This window comes from Brassica rapa, chromosome A03 (genome assembly GCF_000309985.2).
Source record: "Brassica rapa cultivar Chiifu-401-42 chromosome A03, CAAS_Brap_v3.01, whole genome shotgun sequence".
NCBI classification, from domain to species: domain Eukaryota; kingdom Viridiplantae; phylum Streptophyta; class Magnoliopsida; order Brassicales; family Brassicaceae; genus Brassica; species Brassica rapa.
Genome location: NC_024797.2, coordinates 28,484,384 through 28,508,745, shown reverse-complemented (window position 1 = coordinate 28,508,745; position 24,362 = coordinate 28,484,384). Strand labels below are relative to the sequence as shown.

At 35.6% G+C, this 24,362-nt stretch overlaps 6 protein-coding genes across 7 annotated transcripts; 1 reads left to right on the top strand and 5 right to left on the bottom strand.

Annotated features, from left to right (window-relative positions):
* Positions 1-203: 203 nt before the first annotated feature.
* Positions 204-2,645, bottom strand: LOC103861867 (S-protein homolog 74). The gene has a single exon (XM_033287629.1). The coding sequence runs from the start codon at positions 1,959-1,961 to the stop codon at positions 1,506-1,508; it is 456 nt and encodes a 151-aa protein (XP_033143520.1). The 5' UTR covers positions 1,962-2,645; the 3' UTR covers positions 204-1,505.
* A 238-nt stretch (positions 2,646-2,883) lies between these two features.
* Positions 2,884-3,545, bottom strand: LOC103861866 (acanthoscurrin-1). The gene has a single exon (XM_009139575.3). The coding sequence runs from the start codon at positions 3,438-3,440 to the stop codon at positions 3,117-3,119; it is 324 nt and encodes a 107-aa protein (XP_009137823.1). The 5' UTR covers positions 3,441-3,545; the 3' UTR covers positions 2,884-3,116.
* Positions 3,546-4,770: 1,225 nt separating this feature from the next.
* Positions 4,771-5,511, bottom strand: LOC103861865 (glycine-rich protein 5). The gene has a single exon (XM_009139574.3). It carries the CDS (start codon positions 5,414-5,416, stop codon positions 4,994-4,996), a length of 423 nt encoding a protein of 140 aa, XP_009137822.1. The 5' UTR covers positions 5,417-5,511; the 3' UTR covers positions 4,771-4,993.
* A 5,188-nt stretch (positions 5,512-10,699) lies between these two features.
* On the top strand, positions 10,700-15,325 carry LOC103861864 (peroxisomal fatty acid beta-oxidation multifunctional protein AIM1). 2 transcript variants are annotated; one of them, XM_018657960.2, is made up of 18 exons: positions 10,700-11,408; positions 11,482-11,553; positions 11,708-11,752; positions 11,834-11,890; positions 11,981-12,048; positions 12,134-12,215; positions 12,298-12,353; positions 12,418-12,720; positions 12,802-12,888; positions 13,018-13,192; positions 13,412-13,533; positions 13,631-13,794; positions 13,880-14,134; positions 14,202-14,323; positions 14,379-14,500; positions 14,576-14,724; positions 14,803-14,941; positions 15,029-15,325. In XM_018657960.2, the coding sequence occupies exons 1-18, from the start codon at positions 11,312-11,314 to the stop codon at positions 15,059-15,061; spliced, it is 2,148 nt and encodes a 715-aa protein (XP_018513476.1). In that variant the 5' UTR covers positions 10,700-11,311; the 3' UTR covers positions 15,062-15,325. The 2 variants fall into 2 exon arrangements, with proteins under 2 accessions (XP_018513476.1, XP_009137821.1); XM_009139573.3 differs by lacking the exon at positions 11,708-11,752 and having other exon boundaries at positions 10,702-11,408.
* A 1,169-nt stretch (positions 15,326-16,494) lies between these two features.
* On the bottom strand, positions 16,495-20,366 carry LOC103861863 (protein tesmin/TSO1-like CXC 5). Its single transcript, XM_009139572.3, has 7 exons — positions 19,274-20,366; positions 19,013-19,120; positions 18,704-18,872; positions 18,265-18,623; positions 18,093-18,190; positions 17,657-18,001; positions 16,495-17,565 (listed from the first exon to the last, which is right to left on the bottom strand). Exons 1-7 carry the CDS (start codon positions 19,600-19,602, stop codon positions 17,315-17,317), a joined length of 1,659 nt encoding a protein of 552 aa, XP_009137820.2. The 5' UTR covers positions 19,603-20,366; the 3' UTR covers positions 16,495-17,314.
* Positions 20,308-21,031, bottom strand: LOC103862141 (histidine-rich glycoprotein-like). Its single transcript, XM_033287433.1, has 3 exons — positions 21,007-21,031; positions 20,637-20,806; positions 20,308-20,541 (listed from the first exon to the last, which is right to left on the bottom strand). Exons 1-3 carry the CDS (start codon positions 21,029-21,031, stop codon positions 20,308-20,310), a joined length of 429 nt encoding a protein of 142 aa, XP_033143324.1.
* Between the last annotated feature and the right edge of the window lie 3,331 nt (positions 21,032-24,362).

The window sequence follows — 24,362 nt, the reverse complement described above, 5'->3', positions numbered from 1 at the left end:
CAATCACCCATAAGCTCTCCCATAAGTTCAACATGCATACTCTGGTTTTAGCAGTTTTTGCGGGTTATCAAGTTCTTAATTGATGGATATTTTTTGAAACACAAACCGGATTCAAAAATAAAAACAACAAATGACATATAAATTTTATAATACATGAACAAATATTTAAATTTAACATAAAATTACTTATGTTTAAATCTTTGGTTAAAACCCCAATAAATATTTCAAATATCTCCAGTATTTCAAGCATTTTGGATTACCGTTGCCGCTTTAATGGGTTTGTGTACAAAACTCTGGAGCCACAAACTTATTTTAAATTATGATTATAGTTTTTCGGTTGTATCTAAAACTAAATTTCTTGAAATAATACAGAAAAATTGAAACAAAAGATATACCCGCCCTTTAAAGGGCGGGTCAAAATCTAGTTATTAATTAAAAAACAATAAATTAAATAAAAAATAACTACAAAAAATAAAAATGTTAATTTTAACGACGCTAACGCTTTCAGCTAAACCCTAAACCCTAAATTTTAAATTCTAAACCATATATCCTAAATTTTAAACTCAAATCCAAACTCCTAAACTCAAACCCTATACCCTAAACCCTAATCCTAGACCCTAAACCCAAATAATATACGCTAAACCCAAAAACTAGACTATAAACCTAAACACTATACCCTAAACCCAAATCTTAGACACTAAAGCCAAACCGTAAACCTTAAACCTAAACCATAAACCCAAATTCTAGACACTAAACTCAAATCATATACCCTAAACCCAAATTTTAGACCCTAAACCCAAACCATAAACCCAAATTCTAGATCCTAAATTTAAATCATAAATTTAGATTTAGAGTCTGATTTGGATTTAGAATCTAAGGGTTTAGTTTAGGATTTATTTCATGATGATATATTGGGAATTGATGATGAGATATACCAATATGTCGTAGGATTAGTAATCAAATATCACATTATCTTCTTCATATGTGAATTGGAAATTGATGTGAAGCTGAAAACCTAAAAGATGAGTCAAAAGATCACGTTCTCTTCTTGTTAAAAGGCGAACCCAAGTTTTTTCCTTAAAGGACTCCTCTGTTTTTAAAAACCAAACTAAATCCAAACCAAAACTAAAGTCTTACAAAATGCATATATTTGAATATCGAACATAAACCGAAGCTGTACCACATGCTATAACGATCATGAATAATACATGTTGGATTTCGACATGTTGAAGGGGGATGATGATTCATGAATTATATATTGGGATTTTTGAGCAATAGAGAGAAGATCTAATAATTTATTTATATTTTAATTGTTTCTAAGTTGATCACACAATATTAATCGATAAACTAACCGGTTTGTCTATGTAATATATAACTATATACTAACAAACAAAACGGAAATTTATGATGGAAAAAGTACAAAATGAAGAGAATTTTGTGAGAGAGAAAAAAACATCTTGAATTAGTTTTGTTTCTCCATAAAACTAAACATTAAGAAGAAAAAATCACCATCCAGCTTCCCATTTCTCTAACAACAAGTCTTGACCATTCGCAAAGTTCCAAAGATAAAGCCCATCAGTTTTCGCAGTCCAAACGCACTTCTTCCAACCACATCTATGGAATAAGATTACATCATCCCAAAACACTTGCACATTCATATGACCATCATCTTTACTCAAGTAGCACCAAAACAAAGTTGAGTGAAGCATGTTTTCTCCAAAATTCCATGAAAACCTATCTCCAAGACGCAGAGTATGTTCTCCTAAATCGTCTTCTTTAGATTTGCAATGGATGAAGAGAGTTTCAGACGTAGCTAAACCGTTGACTACCATGACTTGCCAATTAGAAATCTTGGGGCCTATGATGTCTCTCATGGTGGCGCTCCTGGCTACGACACGATCTTGACATGTTAAGACTAGAGAGATGTAAATGGCTAAGAAAAATTGTTTGATGTTGCTCATACTTTTGTTTCTAACAATGAGAGTACACAATGGTGAAGAGTTTTTTTGTTGGTTTCTTTTATAATGGAAGAGCGAAACGGTAAATGACGTTTAGTTAGATCATGAACTCTGAAGTTATTGCATTGCATTAGTGATGCGTCATGCTCTACATCATTTACGTGATCACGGGTTAAGTAGCATTGAAGTTGAAAGGTTATCTCCTATTGAAAAAATATCTGGTTAGTAGGAAAAATAAATCAGCAATATTATTTAGCTATTAGTTTTGAATATATTATCTATGCTGATAAAAATGTAGGATTAAATAAAAGGTTAAACTAAAATTGTGATTTATCGTTGGCAAAAAATAATAATTGTGATTTATCATCCAGTCTCATTTGAAACCTATAAATTTATTAAAATTATATGAAAGTACTAAGGATTTCAAAATGATAACTCCAATATTTATGTCAAATAAAACATTCAGGTAATTTTCGTTAGGACTTCAGCATGGTGAGTATTTATTTCTAAGAAAAAATATTTCAAAATCCTACAAAATTTTGGTTAATTATATCTTGGCAAACTTTTGGTTATCTTTTTTTTTCTGAACCAAGTACTTTTCAAGTTTTACGTTACATTGTCGGAATTAATAACAGTATTGGACACTGAAATGTCTGAAGAATTATTCCTTCCAATAAAAAACTTATATTTACAGTTCTCTTTAAAAACTAATCCGTTAATGAATAAAAATATTAAAACAAAAATTAATCCTTAGTAAGTAGTCAATTTTTAGAAAATATTAAATCAAGCAAATGCTTTTTCTTTGTGTTTGGCTGTTCCTTGACCCCTAGAGTCCACGTATGCAAACATCAAAGAATTTATATCCTGGGTTTATACTATAAAGTCTTATCTATAATCAAAAGTAATCATAGATGTTGACATTAACTTATTAAATGAAACACTCAAAATAGTCGAATATAATTTGAAAGCGGACCAAGCCAGCAAAGACACGAGTCTGATTCTAAGGACACCATAGTAACTTAAGACGCACGTTAAACAGCTAATGAAATTTTCGAAGTCCAAAACCTTACAAAGACATGATTATTATTGTTGCTCTCAAATCATCTTAAACTAGACCTTGCTCAAGGACCGTGCGAAACCTTGATCCAAAGTAACAACTCAAGGAAAATGAACTCCTCCGGTATTTCCTCCACCGGCTCCGGCACCAATACCACCGCCTATCCCATTTCCCAAACCACCGCCTATTCCATTTCCCAAGCCACCACCACCAAGTCCACCAAAACCAAGATTACCACCGGGACCAGACACACCACCACCGACGCCACCAAAAGGTAAACCATTGTCTCCGATGCCAGAATACCCGCCACCGTATCCGAGGTAGTTCTTCTGGTCAGAGAGTCCTCCTGGGTTGTTTCTTGCTCCAGAAGCAAAAGCTGTGGCTAGGGCAAGAACCAAGAAGAGTGTGAGAAACCACTTCGCCATAATCTTACTCAAGAGGTTAAGAACGGTAATATTGATAAAATAGTTGATTATGTTTGTTGCATTGCCGGGAAATCTGGGAGATTTGCTGGGACCTTTTAAAGGCAGAGACCACATACAGAAAAATGACCGGTGTAGATAGTTATTGCCACTGTAAATGCTATAACCAAACGCTCTGGTATCAAATTTAAGTTTATTTACATTCTGAAAGTGACTGCTGATTACGCGGTATTGTGAAATGTTGATAAAAATGACTTTTTGGTCCTTTTTGGTCGGTTGGGACAATTACATTAACTTTATTGCGGAATTTACATGAAGAAAGTGCCTTAGTGATCCGACGGTGCCGAGTGGAAGGGCCGTCGCATGTTTTAAAATGTGTTTTTTTTTGTCAATAATGCATTTTAACAAAATAACTAAACCGTTGGCGTTAATATGATATATTGAGTTTGATGATAGACCAAATAAGAAAAAGAGAAGGTGTAGGGTCTCCTGTTTTACAAAGAAGTAGTTTGAGTTTCTGAAATAATGTAGGCACACTTCGTTGACACAATCATGAAAGTTAACTACCATAATTATAACATGAGATAATTAGCATACATGGTAGTAGATGTATTTCGTTTGGTTAGAGGCTATAACTTCAGTTTCAAAGAAGCTCTTCTAGAGCAGCATATTTATGGATCTACCTACTGGTGGTTGTAACTATTGTTTAATCCCTTATCGGAGTTAAGTTGATATATATATGTGTGTATGTGTGCATGTAAATATTTGTAATAATTTAAAACTCATGATTCATGATCTGCGAATAGTTTGAGCTCCCACCGTATAGACCCTGCCACAAAACAGCCCAAGCAATGCATTATACTGTAGTCATCACATAATAAGATATACTCCGACAGTCCGACGATATTTGAGTGTCGACTCGATAGAAATTAGCCTCTTAGTTTTTAAACAATATTGTATCAACATACAACAACTTTCAAATCCAGTAAGATTTGGTTTTTTTAAGGGTTAGACTAGCAATATATATTTGCTGTCGACTGTTTTTATTTGGGTTAAAAGCCGTACATTGTTGGCAACAAGTAAATAAATGCTTAAATATAACAACGTACTGTATAAGCTAAGATTGTAAAACTGAATCTCGGCCATAATGGTTGAGAACAAAAATATATCGGTCATATTTTGATTTTTTTTTTTACAATGGAATTCAACAGCTGAAATTAACACTATGACGTATATATATATGTCAACTTTACAAAAGAGATTAAGTTTGATATTCATGCATGCAAACTGCAGTTACATGATCGAATATCTTGGAGCACAAGCAAGTAGACGGTTTTGCCACACGAAAAATACTCTATTTATTGATAGCACAAGGTTTCTCACAAGTAAGTTACAAAACAAAAAAAAAAGTTTCTCACAAGTAACTAATAACAAACAGCATAAAAAAAATACTTAAAACATAAAATTTGGAAAAACAACATGATAAACTGAACAAATATAAACCTTCTCGATCGATTTTTGGTTTACTGAGAGAATGAAAATAAACGCTTATATCATCAAGGGTGAGGAAGAACGTCACCGCAATCGCTTCCACCGCCAATTCCTCCCAAACCACCAACTCCGCCTATGCCACCTACACCGCCGAGTCCACCTACGCCGCCTAGTCCACCTGCACCTGCACCACCACCAAGACCTGAACCACCACCAATTCCTCCTATTCCACCACCGAGACCACCTACACCACCGCCGAGACCACCAATCCCTCCGCCTACTCCACCTACAGGTAGCACTCCAGCGACGCCACCTACTACACCACCAAAGCCTGCTCCAGCAGCTCCACCGACTCCAGCAAACGCAACAAAATTCTTTTGGTCGTCAAGACCAGCTCCGACATTCTTGGCCGGGGTCGGTCTTGCGGCGGTGACGGATTGAACCACCGTTAGAGCAACAAGAAACACTGCTAAATACCTACTTGCCATCTCTTGTTACGCTTTTTGCAACTTAATTTTGTTGTGTGTTTTTGTTAAGAAGAGCTGCAGAGTTCGTAGTGAAGAGTGCATAATACATTGGGAGGTTTATATAAGAGAATGATTGGTTAAAATTAGGGCAATGGAGTGGCAGATGGATAAGCAGTAAATGAATGTTGGTACATCTCATCTCTTATTTGTTCGATGCAGATTCCTCCACGTGTAAAGTTACTTTCTACCACTCTATATGTATAAAATTAATTAGCGTTATGACTTATAAAGTGACAAATGGGGAAATATATACTATTATAGCTTTGAAATTGGTTTAATCTCAGTGCAAAAGCTATGGGGTTAAAGATATATTAGAGCACCTGCAATAGTGTTACTCAAAGGGAAGTTCTTAGAAAAACTGTATTTTGATTTTTTAAATATTATTATTTATTTTTTTTAGATAAAATAAAATAAATATCAACCAATCGCGGGTCGCCACATGTCGTCGGGATCCGCAAATAGTGCAAGGATTCACTAAAAAAAAATCCTTATTTAAAAATTTTAAAGATTGAATCCTTAACTTTTGGTGAGGTCTACCAATTATTTAATTATTTTTTACTTAAGAACTTTTCCTTAAAGATTTCCATTGCGGATGCTCTTAGATCAACCTTCCCGTTTTAATTAACTTTCTTTGTTTGTTAGTAAAATATATATGCGCTCTTAGGATTTGCGCCATTACTCCTACGCAGATTACACTTGACATCAAGTGTTTATAATGATTCTCGTATAAACGAACGATTTGTAATACGCAATAACTTGGATTCGATATGTAGATATACTCAACGTATATAGTAGGAAGTTTAGTAGTATATTACATACACATACAAAATACAAATGCAGTAAATGAGAGCATGCTGAGCATGTGGCTGTACCCAAAACCCAGAGTTAAAGAGCATGTAAATGCATTGAATTGACAGGTTGGAAGACAAAAAGAGTAATATGGAGATTAACAAAATAAACCCGTAACAATTAGTATATTCCTCGCAAAAAAGGATGTAAGAAATTAAAGTATATCGTGACATGCTTTGTAAAGTTTGTTTCAAAATTGTCCACATTTTAAACCATTGAGAGAAAACAAGCTTAGAACATACGAAACATTTGATTTGTTTTTGTATATTTTAGAAGGGTTTGAAACGAGTCTATTATTTTAGGCATACGGACTTGGAAGGACGATCCATATATATATATATATATTTTTTTTTTGCCAAACCGATCCATAGATATGGTGAAAATCTCTGTTGAAAGCTACACACCCAAACAAGTGGAATATAAATGGCCAGTGAAAACAATAAATGATCACGAGATTTCGATCAGTTGCATAATGCATCTGCAATATTAAGAATGACAGCCTGAAAGTAACATGTAGTTGTTCGTTGGGCCTTACTTATAGTTCACTTATTTAACCTTTTTTAATGCTTTGTTGTCCCTCGTAACAAAACCAATTGATGTCTCTCGCTAAATTTAACTGACCAAACTAAAATCCTAAAGACTCCTAGATAGCTAGTAACAAAAACATTATACGTCTTAACAAATCTGACTGTCCGAACTTGGATTCTTCTTACATTTCACACTGAATTTCATACCATTACATAATTTTAAGCATTTATGATTCGTTAAATTAACAAAGATTAATTTATTGACTAGCGGGAAGACCAAGACCTCCATTTCGTTGGGCAAAGCCTGTTAAGAAATCTTTGTCTGGTTTAGGGACATCATCAGTGTCAACTGTGATACTTTGTAGTCATTCTCATTCATACCTTTCCGCTTCCGTCTAGGTGTGATTGACTCAGGTGACGGAGCACCAATTCGTGGAATTGATATTCCACCACTCCCAGTGAGTTCGCTGGAAGAAGAAACTCTAACCGAACCCTTAGTGAGACCAGCTGTTGCAGGACCAGTTGTTGAAGGACGTAAAGTGGAGATCTTGAAAAGCATTGTATATGGAGGTCTGATAGAAGCCAAGTTCCAGTTCATTGCCGTGCTACTTTTATTACCAATTAGTGTACTTGTTTGAGTGATTGTTTCCAAGTTCCAGTTCAGAATAACAAATTCCTTGTGTGTGCTTATTGAGTGTATTTGTGTGTATTTGCCAACATGGAAGAGTCAAAGAAGAATATGTATGCATTCAGTACCACCACGTATACTGGATTCCAATGCACCATTGATGAAGAAACATCTGAGAAGTTTAAGGGTGAGTTTACTGATTATGGAAAGCTTTTGATTCTCTTACTGAAAGTTTATGCTTGTAATCTCAATATACTGAAAGTCTATGTTTATGTTTAATATAAAAAAAATTTAAGAACCCTTAATTAAGAAACTACCATTGGAGCACTAAAATTAGGTGTTTCTTAACGAAAATTCTTAACTTAATTTTAGTACTTAATTATTCACTAAGAACCCACTTGGGAGTTGTCCCAATAAATATGCTCTCATATCTGTCGTCAAGGAAAATTAGAAGCGAGCCAAACTAAACCGATGCAACAGTCTTGATCTTCTTCGACTAACTCATTTTTCCTACACGCAACAGACCAACACACCACTTTAATACATGTTTTGTGATTACTGAATACACACTTTTTTATGTGTTTATTTATGTATATATACTTGACACTACGTGCATTAATTGTTTTATTGATTTTCTACACGTAAGCACAAACGTTTGTTTGTCTTTATACATGTTTAAAATTTAGTAATTCAAACATAATAAGAAAACCACTCAAAGTAGTGATGAACTCTGCTGCTTTGTTGATTGTTTCATGTGTTTTCTTGTCTTTCTTGACAACTAATCTTTATGGTAATTTTTTTTGAGTTTTGATTTCGAATTCAAATGGATAATACATTATATAGTTATATATGAATTAATCCCACCACGATTTTGTTTATGATTATAACATTTTTTATTTGTGTAGCATTTTCAATAGTAGAAGAAAATAGTGTGGGACAAAAGCGATGTCAGAAGATGATTGATGCAGCCAATTTTTGTCAGATTAGCAATTGTCGATTACATTGCTATAGTCAGCAGAACGGAGTTGGAAAATGTTTTGACGATCCTAAAGTTCCCGGAAAATCTAACTGCGGATCCCCCTTGTTAAGAAGAATATATTAATCCTAGAGTCATTTAATTAGGTATATAAAGTATAAACCATGATTTTATAAACTGAATCTAAGTATTAATGTAAAAATATTTGTAATGGGCTACTGATTATATTCCAGAAACGTCTATGGGTCTGACTGGTTCAAACGCAGCGGTTGCAGTTGCGGGAGTTTGTGGATGCGGGCGGTTGCGGTTTCTAGCGGTTTTAAGAGATTTGTACGACTGGTACTGCGGTTAAAAATTAGTGCGTTTGAGGGTGACTTATGATTGGTTAACAACCAAATGCGGTAGCAGTCAAATAATAAATTAACAATATTTATATTTAATATAATTATAAAAAATCAAAAATCATAAAATTATAATAAATATAAAATTTATATTTAGAAAGTTATAATTTTAATTTTTGAAAATTTATTGAAATTGTTTTTATTATAAAATTTTATAATATTAATTAAAATATAATAGATATATTTTAATATTTTCATAATTTCAATTTTAAATTTTTTATTAAATATTTTTCCTTTTGTATATATATTGTTTTAAAAAACATGAAAAAAATTTTACCCTCCCGCAACCGCAAACGCTAGCTGGAGCCAGCTTTTGAATTTATGAGATTCGGAGCGGTTTGAAGCGGTTTAGAGCGATTTGAGTGATTGTTGCAAACCATCGACAACCGCTACCAACCGCAAAAGCTGCGTTTGCGGGTGGTAGCGGGAAAACCAGTCGCCCCCTATATTGCCAATATTTTCTGCTAATGATATAGACATATACAAATATATATATATATATTGTTTTACATATACATATGCTAAAAAGCAGGGGCAAATCCATAAAATATCTTAATGGAAAATATATAAATTTATGTGTTTATTAAATATAATTTAATAATTTAAATTAAACTATAGTTTTTACAAGACACTACTCATTAATTTTTTTTCAAAATAAATAAAAAAATATTTTTCAGTTTTAAATATTCATTTTTAATCATATCATAAAATTGTATATACACATAGTAATTTCATTACAAAATTTATTTATTTTATTTTTGTCTTAACTATGGAAAAATAAACTTAATAAAATAATTGTTAAAGTTAAATTTTAATAAATTATGAGTTTATTATGAAAAGTATTATTTAAATAGTGATTGAAATATAATAAGTTTGCTATCGTGCACACAAAAAAAAAGTTTGCTATCAGTTTTAAAAATACTTTCAATAAAAAATACTTTAATGCATTTAGATTTTAGTATTTAAGGGGTGAGGTTAAGTTTATAGATTTTTATAAATGACTTAGTAAAGTTAGTTTAGTTATTTTTATCACACATTTAAGGTTTATGAAAATTATTCATTATTTAAAAGTAAATTTAAAAAGTAATTTCAATTTTTTGGTAAAATAAAAAAATATCCTATTAAAAAAAGTAAATAAAACAGTAATAAAAAATAGTTTTAGATAGTAAAATCAAAAAAAATATTTTATGGAATAATAGCTAAAATTGTAAAAAAAAATTGAAAGAACAGAGACACATCTCAAGGATTTGAACTTAGGGTGGGTGGGGGTTGCTTTAACCTTTAGGACCATATTAGCGACACCGTTCTATCTCTATTATTAAAATAGAAGTACCAATATAAATTGTCTTTAGTTTTCAAAGTTATTTACATTTGAATGCCACTGAAGTAATAAATTTACCTATTTTTTAGTATTCTTGTCTTTTATAGTTTAATTAATGCATTTTCCTAAAATAAAGTATAACAATTTGTGTTTATTTATTTAAAAAATGTTTCCTATAATCTGGGTAAACAATAAATTGTACTTAATCAATGTCAAAAATGTAACAAGATTTTATTATTACGGGATGGTTATTTTTTATTTTGGTATATTAACTACGTCTAAAAAACATAAAAGTGTTATAAAAATACATAATATAAACCACAAAATTTTAAATAATATATTTAATTATTTAATCGTATAAATCAAATATAAAAATAGATAACCATTTTATTTTACATTAAAATTTAGATCCATAAAAAATACATTTGCACGAACACACAATTCATATTTTAAAAATAGAGTTGTAACAGTTGACGGATCAAATAATAAAATTATTCATTATAAATTCTTAAATGATTGTGTTTAAAAATATATTAAATAATTATTTAATATATATATATATATATATATATATAAATTTTAAAAATATATATTACCATTTATATAAGATAAATTTTTTTTTTTTGCAAACAAAAAATGAATATCCATGCGGATGCGCGGATCAAGTTCTAGTTCTAATTTGTTTCGTAAGAATATATATAACGTAGCGTGTTGCACGTGCCACACCTACTCCCTACATGGGTCCGCTTCTGCAGTAGAAAGCCTGAAATCTCTGTCTCTCATTGTGCTATCCAAAATTAAAGAGAAGAAAATAACATTTGTAGGATTAGCAAGAACATGATCTGGTTAATAATATAATTACATATCTTAAAATTGTATTTATTAGCTAATAATACTACTCTGTTCATTATGTTGGCGGCAACTTTTATTATTTAAACGGTCCCTTATTTAAACTAAGTCCACTGCTATTAATTAAGTAACCTCATGTCAATTTTTTTTTATAATTTAAATAAGATCGATTACACTCTGTAGTTGACTTGATTGGTTAAGATAAAGAAACAAGTTAAGGAACGAGAATCACGTTTTTCCAACGTTAACGCCTGATTTGATCTTTGACTCAAAAGGGTCCAAATCTCATCAAGAAAACGTAAGCAATGGCGAAGAAGAATGGAGTGACGATGGACGTTGGAGAAGATGGTGTTGCTGTGATCACCATTTCGAACCCTCCTGTTAACTCTTTGTCCAGCTCAAGTACTAAAAGCTCAACACTTTTTGGATCGTTGACTATTTTACTGAACTGGGTTGTTTTTTATATATCTTTCAGTTCTTTCTGAGTGGAATGAGAAGCTTCAAGAAGCTAATCAGAGGAGTGACGTTAAGGCCATCGTCTTGACCGGTAAGCAAAAACAAAAAAAATGAAACTTTGAGCTTCTTTGTTTTAGATTTTGAAGGATTGTATGGCTCAATGAGTTTTGGATCATGTGTGGTTAGCCTTCTGTGTTCTTTCTTTAAGCTAAAGATTGTGACTTTCAATCCTTTTGTTTGCTTAGTGTCCTTGAATATATTGATCATTTCAGGGAAAGTTCATAAGACTGGTACAAAAGTTTCTTCTCTTAGTTTTTTTTTAGCCTGAAGCATGCTGTCTTCTGTGTATTGACAATCTTGTTTCTTGTCAGGTGATATGTCGCTTATGCCTGATATATCCTTTGATGTTGTGGGCACGCTGATGGAAGGTGACTTTAGTTTCAGACTATTTTTTTCTTTGAATTCTCAATAAGATAGACTGCAACTGTTATACTGATAATGGTTGCTGCTTATCAAAGACTCTAGGAAGCCCATTGTTGCTGCAGTTGAAGGAGTAGCTCTAGGTGGTGGTTTTGAACTGGCACTGGTGTGAGACTTTTCAAGTTTATTTTATCTCCTCTTCTTTCTAATGTTGTTGTGTTGATTATTATGTCATTTGAAATTCTTTTAAGGCGTCTCATGCTCGTGTTGCTGCTCCTAAAGCTCAACTAAGCTTACCAGAGCTGACACTTGGACTTATTCCAGGTTTTGGAGGTACCTATTTGTCTGTTCAGCTTTATCTTATTGTTTTATCAATGGATACAATTCAATAAACAAGATAGTTTTGTCTATGAAGGAACCCAACGTCTTCCAAGATTAGTAGGCCTTGCAAAAGCAATTGATATGATACTGGTACGGACTCACTTACCAATCCATTAGTATGATTTGCTTGGCTGAGTATTTTTTTTTTTTGTAGCTTTCCAAGTCGATATCGTCAGAGGAGGGGCATAAACTAGGTCTCATTGATGCATTGGTGCCGCCTGGAGAGTTGTTGAGCACGTCTAGAAAGTGGGCTCTAGACATTGCACTTGGACGTAAACCCTTTTTGCGCTCACTGTACAGGACGGACAAGATTGGTTCTTTATCTGAAGCTCGTGCTATATTAAAGAATGCAAGACAACTAGCCAAGAAAATAGCCCCTAATATGCCTCAGCACCATGTTTGCATTGATGTGATTGAAGAAGGAATCATCCATGGTGGATACAGTGGGATTCTTAAGGTAAATTTATCCTTAGGATTTGATGCTCACTGTATTACTCCTAGTTGCTCACAAAACTAAACTCAATGATTCACTATGCAGGAAGGAGAAGTTTTCAAGCAATTAATACCGTCAGACACTGTAAAGGCGCTTGTTCATGTTTACTTTGCACAGCGTGCAATATCAAAGGTGAGATTGGCAAAAACCTTTTAAGTGTAGTTTCCTTGAGATTAAGTAGCACTGCTTTTCTTGCTTCTAGTACTTCTAGTTTTCCACATTCAACCTTTCATTATTGGCATGTTTGAAAACACTTTTCAGGTGCCCAATGTGACTGACGTTGGATTGAAACCGAGACATATGAAAAAGGTTGCAGTTATTGGTGGAGGTCTGATGGGTTCTGGCATCGCTACTGCTCTCCTTCTAAGCAATATAAGAGTTGTGATCAAAGAAATAAACTCAGAATATCTTCTGAAGGGAATAAAATCAGTTGAAGGTTCTCAGCTCATCTTATCCAGACCATATCCATTTGAGTATCTATCTGGTCAGACCAACAAATATAAAATGGTGTTCTTAGATGAAATGTTGTCTATAGACACTTCAGTGAGTTGTTTTAGGCCAAAAGAAGCATATGATATGATGGAATAACAGATTATATGGTCTATCCATTTTTACAGTAAATGCAATGAAGTGAGTTTTTCTTTTCTTGTAACAGCAAATCTCAATAGCTTGGTCTCTAGGGGAAAAATGACCCAAGATAAAGCAGGAGAGGCCTTCTCTTTACTCAAGGGAGTACTAGACTACACAGAGTTCAAAGATGTGGACATGGTCATAGAGGTCTCTGCCTTCTCTTTGGTTTCCAAGTATATCCCACTCTAGTTAGTTTCAAGAGAGTGTCAACTACTGTATAGATATTTCCTCTATCATTTTTCAGGCAGTGATTGAAAACATTGAGTTGAAACAAAATATATTCAAAGAAATCGAAGAGGTTTGTCCACCACATTGCATATTGGCGAGCAATACATCAACCATCGACCTCAACGTAATAGGGGAAAAGACTAACTCAAAAGACCGCATTGTTGGTGCACATTTCTTCAGGTCATTCTTCACTTTCAATGTCACAAATACTTTTATGCTTTTCGTATATAAAATGTAACTAACAAAGGTTTGCTTTATCTTACAGCCCGGCGCATATTATGACACTTCTCGAGATAGTCCGCACAGAGAATACTTCTCCACGTGTGATTCTTGACCTCATGGCACTCGGAAAGACCATAAAGAAAGTTCCGGTGGTGGTTGGAAACTGCATAGGCTTTACAGTGAATAGAACATTCTTTCCGTATGCACAAGCTGCACATATGTTGGTCAATCTCGGTGTTGACTTGTTCAGAGTGGACAGTGTTATTACCTCTTTCGGCTTGCCCTTGGGTCCTTTTATGTAAGCCTCTCCTTCTACTTTGTGTGTATGTTTCTCTATGGTTATTCTCAGCGAACTTACTTCTCAGGCTAGGTGATTTGGCTGGACACGGTATTGCAATAGCAACTAAGGATATATATGACAAGGCCTTTGGTGACAGGATGTTCAGGTCTCCATTGACTGAGCTTCTGCTTAAAAGCGGGCGAAACGGTATGCCATTTGCTATTGCATTTGCAATTTTCTCATGTAACATCTGCTGCTTCAGGCAAAATCAATGGGAGAGGATACTATATATACCAAAAGGGAAGCAAACCAAAACCTGATCCATCAGTGCTATCAGTTGTTGAGGAATCAAGGAGGCTTACCAATATCATGCCTGGTGGGAAGGTAAGAAAGAAGAGGTGTTACCAAACACAAGTAGTATTACTATTTGGTAATGTATCCTTTGTCCTTGTTCTGCAGCCTATAACAGTAACTGATAAAGAGATTGTAGAGATGATCTTGTTCCCTGTGGTTAACGAGGCGTGCCGTGTCTTAGATGAAGGAGTTGTGATCAGAGCCTCGGACTTGGACGTTGCGTCTGTTCTAGGAATGAGTTTTCCTTCTTACCGGTGAGGACTTAACGCATAATCTTTTGTTATGGTGATGATCATATCTTATGGTAAGCCCTTTTTGATTGCTTGTTGCAGCGGTGGAGTTCTTTTTTGGGCAGACACGGTTGGACCAAAGTACATATATGAAAGGCTCAAGAGATTATCAGAGACTTATGGCGACTTTTTTAAACCGTCCAAGTATCTGGAGGAAATGGCAATGAGAGGAATGCTTTTGGTAAAAGTCCCCTCATGATCACAGTCTCAACTAAGTCCATCTGCGTTGTGTTAATTCATGATGTAACTCTGTTTTTTTTGGCTGCAGAGTGATCCGAAATCATCAAGGTCTCGGCTGTAAATGCACAAGAAAAGGGAGAGCTTAGTAAGCAAAATAACATAAGTTTATCAAGAAAGAGAGCCTGAAGGAGTGAAGGTGTTCATTCATGAATCATGATCAGAAATAATAAACAATGTTGTTTCACAATTAAACCATCAACATAAACTTACAGGGAAATCAGCAAATTCATACTTCAACAGAGGGCAGCGGTTCCGATTAGTACATGGTCATATCCATATAAATTTTTTTACTAATCAGTGTTTTTTTTTTAAAAAAACAACTTTATATTGATGCATTATTCATCTCCAAACCGAATATTTAACCGACTTCAAAGCTGAGTTTGATATGAGTAAAATATGACACGGTAAAGAAAATCACAACTAGACAAGTTCACAAACAAAAGAAAAAGCAGTCACAGGAAGGGAAGTGACTAAGGAAAGTTGATAGGAATCTGAAGCTCATCCAGGATGTATTGAAGTCTCTGTCTCTTCACGACGACCAGGCGATCAAATGGCAACACATCGTCTTCAGGTAACAAGCACATGCGAGACATCAGACGAAGGTACGAACGATGGAGCCACTCGAGCAGTTCCCAATGGTTAGCAAAAGGAATTGGTGGCTAAAATAATTGTTTCAAATACAAATAGTGTTTTATGTTCTTAAGTGTTTGTAGTGACTTAAAATTATGTAATAATCAGAAATAATAAAAAATGTTGTTTCACAACTAAAAACCATCAACATAAACTTACAACACATGTTAGTATCTATATATCATAATCCTAAATCTACACCAGCTAAAAGATTTAAAGAAGAAATTTTCTAAAACAAAGAAAAGAAAAACAGGAAAAAAAAACTTGACACAGTAAAAACTTGTGTTTACTATCTAATTACATGTCAATACACGCAATTGCCTTTAGAAATAAATGAAAAAAAATGAATAATACATGACTCGTTTTCTTCTATTAATGTTATATCCAAGGGTTGATGACGGCTATATCTCCAAAGTTTCATTTAGAATTTTCTTAGAAAAAGAATCCAAGAAATTAACATATCTGAGATTAGAGGGAATGACGTGATTGAAAATGATGATGCATCATCAAACAAATCATAAGAAATGTTTCAAGTGAAAGAATAATAAATATCATAGCTAAAATTGCAAAAGAAACAAAATATGATGCAAGTTTTGAATTTTTCTATATCTAGTCACATAGATTAGATGTATGTGGTTACAAAGCATATTATCTTTGTTGGTATTGTAGAAACTTCATAAATCTGAACTTTTTACTTTTGTTGAAAATTTATTTCTCGTGTTTTTTTTAATTTTTGATCAAAAATTGGTCAATTTACCAGAATTGACAATCAATAGTTATCAACTCTTTCCTTTTATCATAAATTGTCAAATTACTTTTCTAGTTTTATCATACAAAAAATAAGTTCATGAGTTGCTCTTTAGATGTGTGTTCATTCTTTAATATGCTCCAATTGGTGATCATATTTTAGGAAAAAAATGATAAATTTTTTGTTTCTCTAATTTTATACCAATCATGTTGAATTTTTGTCAATTTTATTACATATAAGTCCCGCTGAATATTTCTCTTTTCCTCATGTTTAGATGAATTAATAAAGACATTTATTCCTTCTAAATTTTGATTAGGAACAAATAGAATTTTCTTAAAGAAAAACATTCATCGATATTCCTTTTTATTTATTTATTCATTTCCTCAAATGAAAACATGTTCATTTATTTTCAATTCATTTGATTCATCTAAGTGCTACCAATTGAGCCATAATGTTTTAGTCTTAATATGTTTATGTTGCTCTCAGAAATATTAAAAAATTAAACAAAGAAAACAACTTAACAACTAGAATATGATTTATATAATTTATTTATATGTTGCTTGCTTATTCAAAACCTTAGAACACCAATAAGACGTTTTTGAAAATATAAATCACCCAAAATAAAAGTAGAGTAAATAGACTATTTAGGCTAACACAACCTACATAACAAAATAAATAACCAGACAAACGATAACACATTAAACCAAATTAAAATAAAATTAGAATTTTATAAAAATATCGTAGCGTAGTTGAATATTTTGCAAAATCAAGTAGATTAAAATATCACAAATCAATAACTCATAAATAAAGTCTTAACTAAAATATTAGAAAATATAAGACTACACAAAATAAAATAAATATTAATAAACAATTGTAATTAAGTTTATATCTTCTTTTTTTTTTGAATGAATAATTAAGTTTCTATCAGCTAGTACTTTATTGATTCAGAGGGTCTTTCTTCTCCGGTAAAGCTGGAGGTTTATGAGGATGATGAGTGCTTGAGGTATTTGTTGTGGTCTGCATCGGCTGAAACAGCTGCGGTTTGTTGACTGTAGGTTGACTAGTGGCTCGTGAAGCTCCATTCACAATTGGTGGTACTTGTTGTATCCCATTCTCCATTTTCACAGTATCGGTTGCTGCTGGGGGTGACTGTATATGCCTTCTTGCTAAATATGAACACTTTGATTCTGCAAAAACCAACAAACTTAACAGACTTTAGAGAAGAAAAGTTGCTTCAATGAGTTGTGTGAAGCACAAGAAACAACACTACAACAGTACCTTTAAATTCTGCGTAAGAAATAAGACGACTAAGGCAATCTCTGAGCTTGGTTAACACCACTCTCTCCAGCTCTGCGTAGTTCTGTGACTGCCCCTGTGAGTTTGTTCTGCAGCCACCAGGATCTACTGAACCATTAGGTTCAGATGCTGCTACCATGAACATAGTGTCTTCTTCATCATCACACATCAAAGCCAAAGTTGCTGGAGATAGCGGCTTTCCTCTAGACTTATCAGCTTGGTTTCCATCAGGTTCAGCCATCTCGACATCACCTTGTGAGTTTTCTTGTGCAGAAGAAGCTAAAGAAGTTTCTGTGTGATCTCCAACCCGGTTTTCATTTCTTTTATCTAATAAGTAAAATTCAAAGGAAGATCAATGAAACAGTACACATAGAGCCAAAACCACATCAGTACAGAGTTTTTTCATTCGAAGTCTCACCTGTTAATAATGTCTTTGCTGCTTCTCCGGCTACAGCAACCAAAACAGAGCAAAGCGCTTTCACATCTTGCGGATGGATTACATCTGCTAAGAGAGACCTTTAAAAGAAATACAGCATACAAGTCACTGTGATGCAGCTCTTTGTATCAACAATATAACTTGTGAAACACACCTATATACAAACTTTGATGGACCAGTTGCTGAAGATGTATCTTTGGTCGCATGGCTGAAGGAAATATCTTGGCCTCCTTTCCTTCTCTTAGAAGCTGGATAAGGAGCAAAGCCTGAGAAACCAACAGCGCCAGTAATGGCTGCATTACCTGCTTGTTGGAGGTAAGCCATGTTGTTGGCATGTTCACCATGAAACAGAGCTTGCCTCTCCTCACTTCCGTCAAAGTTTTTGCAATCTAAGCATTTGCAGTTCTCGGAGCAAAGAATGTTCGCTTGAAAGCACTCACAATACTTCTTAAGGCATCCTGATTTCTTGCAGTTGCATCCTTTGTTATGCTTCCCTAACAACACCATCTCCTCCTGCAAAAGGAAAAAATCAACAGTTTAAGCATCTCACAACACCTTTTATCAGTAACATTGATGATCCTTAAACTACTAACCCTTTTATCCCTCACACCATGAGCAATTTTAGGCCTGAAGGCATTTGGATTCCGCTCCAGAGTTGCTTCCACAGCGTCTCGTCTTGCAGGTTCATTGTCAACGTTATTGAAACAATTGATACAGTTACAACCGTCACAATATGTTCCGGACGCAAAGCATTCACAGTACCTGACAAGATAATAGCAGAATGTAAGTTTATGGAGGTTCAATAGCTAGAACAATCCTCTTGGAACTAAGAAGGGATGGTTCACAAAAAGACAACAACATAACAAGTTTTGATAAATGCTAAGATGAGTGGGAAGGCTTACAGTTTCAAGCAGCGAGAGTGTTTACAGTTACAATGCTTCTTCTTTTGAGGAGTCCCATCTCTACCTTCCACAATAGGCATTGGTCTAGATTGTGGAGATTCCTGCCTTCTGCCAAAAAAAAAAAGTTTAAAATTTAAAAACTATGGACAGAAACAATCAAACTAGTTTCACAAACCAGTTCTAAAGGTTGAAGATTTAAACCATTTGTCATCATCATCCCAAACCAAAAGTTTGAATTTTTTTTTCAGAAACTAGACTTACGAAAGCCTGATTGGCGCGTTGAGGATTTGTGATTGTGACATCGCCACCGGATGAAGCGAGGAAGTGACGACGGTAGGAGCCGGTTTAGGCCGTGAATGTTCATCGAGTTGCCTTGCTGGATCCCTCGCTGGGGCACCAAACCCACCGTCATTTTTTGGCGGGAGTTTACCTCCTCCGCCGGCGTTACCCATCTGAAAAACTTCGCGCTCCGTCGGGGGATACGGATCTAGGTTTTCTGAGTGTGATCTCTGAGCTGATTTGTGGAGTTTCTTCTTCTTCTTCTTCTTCTTCGTCTTCCACAGGCTCTCTCCTCCCTCTTCTCTAAACATATTTTCAAATTTCAATTTTTCTAGAGATTATATTGGACGGTTAGATCTACGTGGAGTCTGATCGTACGGTTAATGTTAGATACGATGATCCGACGATTTGAATTCATTGAGGCTTTAGGTTTCGCCGTCTTTCCACCGTTCCTTTTAAGTGTGCGTAATTCGATATCTACCAATTATAAACTGACACGTAGATAGACCACTCGTGTCTACAATGCGCACGTTTTGTCTAGTAAGCGAGAAGAACGGGGTCCTTTAAGAATAAGCGTATTTTTTATTTCGCCCCAAAAGTTTCTTTAGTTTTGCACAAAGAGCACAAATGTTTTGCAAACATTTAAAAATGGAACAAAAGAATCTAAGGTATAATACAAGGTCACATTGATTTTTTTCAGGAAAATTTTTGGACCGTCTAACTGGACTCCCAAGACATACAAAGTTTTGCATTAGTAAGAGTTTCATATCATGTCTCTGTCGCCACACTTATCGAAGTAACTGTTACGGCGGTAATCTCTGAGCGGTGGTGGACCTCTTCTTATTTGATGTGGTGGTGGACCGTCTCTCAATGGCGGGGATCTGCTCCTCTCTCTTGAATGTCGTTTCCATCTTCTCCCCCGGGGTGGACTGAGAGGTGGTCGTCTCTCAAAGTGAGGTTTTGGGAGTGGCTGAGGATGAACCCAGTCAGATACTATTCTTCTGTTAGGAGGGTAGTCAAGGTCTGAGTAACCCATCTTTCCATGTGGGATGGTCAAGTCTTGGTGGAGGGTAGTCTCTAGGGTAGCCACTTGGAGGAGAAGACCTGTAGCCGTTGAAGTTTCTTCTTGGAGAAAGATTCATGGGAGGTGGTGGCGGACTATTGACACGTGCATAGCGATGCCTATTGCACTTGTAACACACTTCTCGCCTCGCAAAGTTCAAGTTTCTGCATCTGAAATCTAGAAATTTCTGCAGAGGTCACATATAGAGCAGAAAAAGCCAAAGATAAACTTACAATGGATCTAGACAGTACCAAAACGACGACCACCAGCTCCACTTCTAACATGGCGTGGTGGTGAATAGTCTATGTATCTCCCAGAAGATTCCCTTATGCCGCTGAACTCACGCCCACGAGGAGGCGGCGGCGCACCTGAATGATTAAGATCAGAGCCGTGCCGGTGATCTTCATATGGACGATGGGGTGGTGAGGTGGAACTTGCACGAGTTCTATGTCCTACACAACAAAAAAAAAACAGTCAGCAGAAGGAGACTGGATCAACTATAGTCTCAAGACTCTTTCACCAAACAAGAGAAAAGTGAATGTTGTTATGAATCTCTAGCAGTATTTAATCTAAAGAGTAGCTTAATGTATTATGTAACTGAACTATTAGCTACATAATCAATAATAGCAAATGAGATTCTTATTACACTAGCCACAAGACAGAACAACAACCCCCATGACTTCGCCCAAACACGATATATTCATGAATTTCAACAAAATCCACAAAACAAAAAATCCGACACAAACCAATCAGACAAACATTGTTTCTCGTAAGGAGATTGTAATAAAGATGGAGGAGACACAAACCGTTGTCATCCTTATTGTAGACAGGAAAGACAAAGCACAAATGGCTTGGAAACAAAAGGAGAAAACAGTTTCAGAAACATCATGTTCTGTTTCTGAAACAGAGAAGAAGGAAGAGCTGGTTGAGTTTGGAATGGGCTTCGAGTTGTTAAAGGCAGAGACAAGTTTCACCAAGATGGGCTCAGAAGAACCAAACCAGAAGCCCATTCAAGGAGAAGTGAAACCAACGGCTACAAAACATCAAACCGAAAACAAAGAAAGAGACAAACGTAGTGGTCCTGCAACGTACGGAGGAAAGCAACCAATAGCATTGCAGAACAGATTCCAGCTGCTAGGATCCAATGAAGAAGTGAAGACCTAAAGGACAGCAAGGCTCAACTCTAGGGTTTTGTGTTTTTAATATAAATAGACAAGCTAAGTTGTAAAAGAATGTTAAGCAAGAAATAAGAATGAAAAGCTTCAAACTTGTTCTGTTTTAGTCTTTATCTGTTCTGCCTTCATGGTATCAGAGCACAGCTAGGAGATCTGGGCTTTGTATCTCTTCTCTGAACACTATGAAAGCTTTAGATCTTTATTCTCAGCCTAAACTCAACATCTCAAACTGTGTCACTATCAAGCTCACCGAACGTAACTATATTCACTGGAAGCGTCAGTTTGAGTCGTTCTTGTCCGGTGTGGGTCTTCTTGGGTTTGTCAATGGAGCTTCTCCAGAGCCGCTTGTCTCCATACATGTTCCTAACATAGCTGGTGGCTATAGAGATGTTCCAAACCCTGACCACCAACAATGGGTCAGATCTGACCAAATAGTGCAAGCGTGGCTAGTAGGTTCTCTCTCTGAAGACATTCTCAGTATTGTTCTAGGTTCCAACACAGCTCAGGAGGTCTGGATCGCCCTTGGGAATCACTTCAACAGAGTTACTTCCTCACGCCTTTTTGAGCTACAACGCTGACTTCAAACTGTCACCAAGGCCAACAAGACCATGAATGACTACTTAAAGGAATTCAAGGACGCTTGTGATCAACTTCACTCAGTTGGTAGTCCTGTCACTGAGAAAATGAAGGTCTTTGCAGCGCTTCAAGGCTTAGGTCGTGAGTATGAGCCAATCAAGACTAGTATAGAAGGTGCTATGGATTCTCCTACAGCTCCATCCTTTGAAGATATAGTCCCGCGTCTCACAGGGTTTGAGGATCGCCTCAAGTCATATGAAACTTCTCAGACCTCTGTCTCTCCGCATCTAGCTTTTCATGTGGCAACAAATGAACAACCCTTCACTCAAAATCCTTACTACACACAGCAGATGCCTCACTTCAATCAGTACCGTGGAAGAGGGGGAAACAGTGGAAGATTTGGCTATGGTAGAGGTAGAAGCTACTCTACAAGAGGGCGTGGTTTTCATCAGCAAGTCTCTTCAAACAACAACTCATCTCCTGGAGACACCTCAACTCGTCCTACTTGTCAAATTTGTGGTCGCTTTGGTCATAATGCAATGAAGTGTTACAGACGTTTTGATATATCATATCAAAGTGATGATCTACCTACTGCTATGGCTGCGTTGCAGGTTTCAAATGAACCTCCTGCCTCTGGTCAATCCTACAACGGTACAGAATGGTATCCTGACACTGTTGCTTCTGCGCATGTTACAAACTCACATCAAAATCTTCAGACTGCTCAACCGTATCAGGGACTTGATTATGTGATGGTGGCTGATGGAAACTTCCTTCCAATATCTCACATTGGGTCTACTCCTCTACAAACCACATCAGGTATCCTTTCACTCAAAGATGTTTTAGTTTGTCCAAACATTGCGAAATCATTGCTTTCTGTTTCAAAGCTAACAGTAGATTACCCATGTGAGTTTACCTTTGATTGTGATGGTGTGTATGTTAAGGACAAGCTAACCAAGCAAATCCTGACTCAAGGAAGCAGACATAAAGATTTATATGTTTTGGAAAACTCAACTTTTTCTGCTTTTTACACGGCAAGGCAAGTAGCTGCTAGTGCTGAAGTGTGGCATAGAAGATTGGGTCATCCAAGTGCTGAGATTCTTCAAACTCTATCAAAAAGACAAGCTATAAGCATCAATAAAAGTATGTCTAAGATTTGTGATTCATGTCAACTTGGCAAAAGTTCTAAACTACCTTTTCCTAGTTCTTTTTATGTGTCTAGTAGACCCTTAGAGAGAATCCATTGTGATCTCTGGGGTCCCTCTCCAGTTAACTCTGTTCAAGGCTTCAAATACTATGTTATCTTTGTTGACAACTTCTCTCGATATAGTTGGTTCTATCCTCTGAGACAGAAGTCAGACTTCTTGCAAATATTCATCTTATGGCAAAATCTAGTTGAGAAACAACTAGACAAGAAGATACTTATGTTTCAATGTGATGGGGGTGGGAAGTTTATAAGTAACAACTCTGTAACTCACCTCTCCAATCACGGCATCAAACAGATGATTTCTTGTCCGCATACGCCTCAACAAAATGGCATTGCGGAAAGAAAACATAGACACATTACTGAACTCGGACTTTCTATGATGTTTGATGGGAAAGTTCCTCAGAGATATTGGGTGGAAGCCTTCTTCACTTCATGTTTCCTTGGCAACCTTCTGCCATCCTCAAAGCTAGCTGATCACAAGAGCCCCTATGAAGCCTTGTTCAACAGAAAACCAGAGTACTCTGCACTTAGGATCTTCGGCAGTGCGTGTTACCCATCTCTCAGACCTTATGCCACCAACAAGCTTGATCCAAAATCACTTCAATGTGTTTTTCTGGGTTACAATGAAAAATACAAAGGGTACCGATGTCTTCATCCTCCCACTGGCAAGATATACATCAACAGACATGTTCTGTTTGATGAACAAATATATCCTTTCGCCTCTACCTATTCCCATCTTCATCAGCTTCATTCTACTCCTCTGATTCACGCATGGCAGCAAGGCTTCTTCCACTCCAAGTCGACTCCAAGTCCTCAAGACTCAAATGGATCAGAGAATGCTTCAACTTCATATCAAAGTGATTCTCCTCTAAGTGTCACTCCTATTCAGTCTAGGCCTCAACACAACTCTCCAACAGTTGTGGCTCCTCTACTAGAGAGCAATAGACCCAACACGACAACCAGAGTCTCAAGTGATCTACTATTGCCTTCTATCACTCCAGACATAGAAACGGCTTCCTCAATACAATTTGGCACCTTGCCACCTACTGGAGT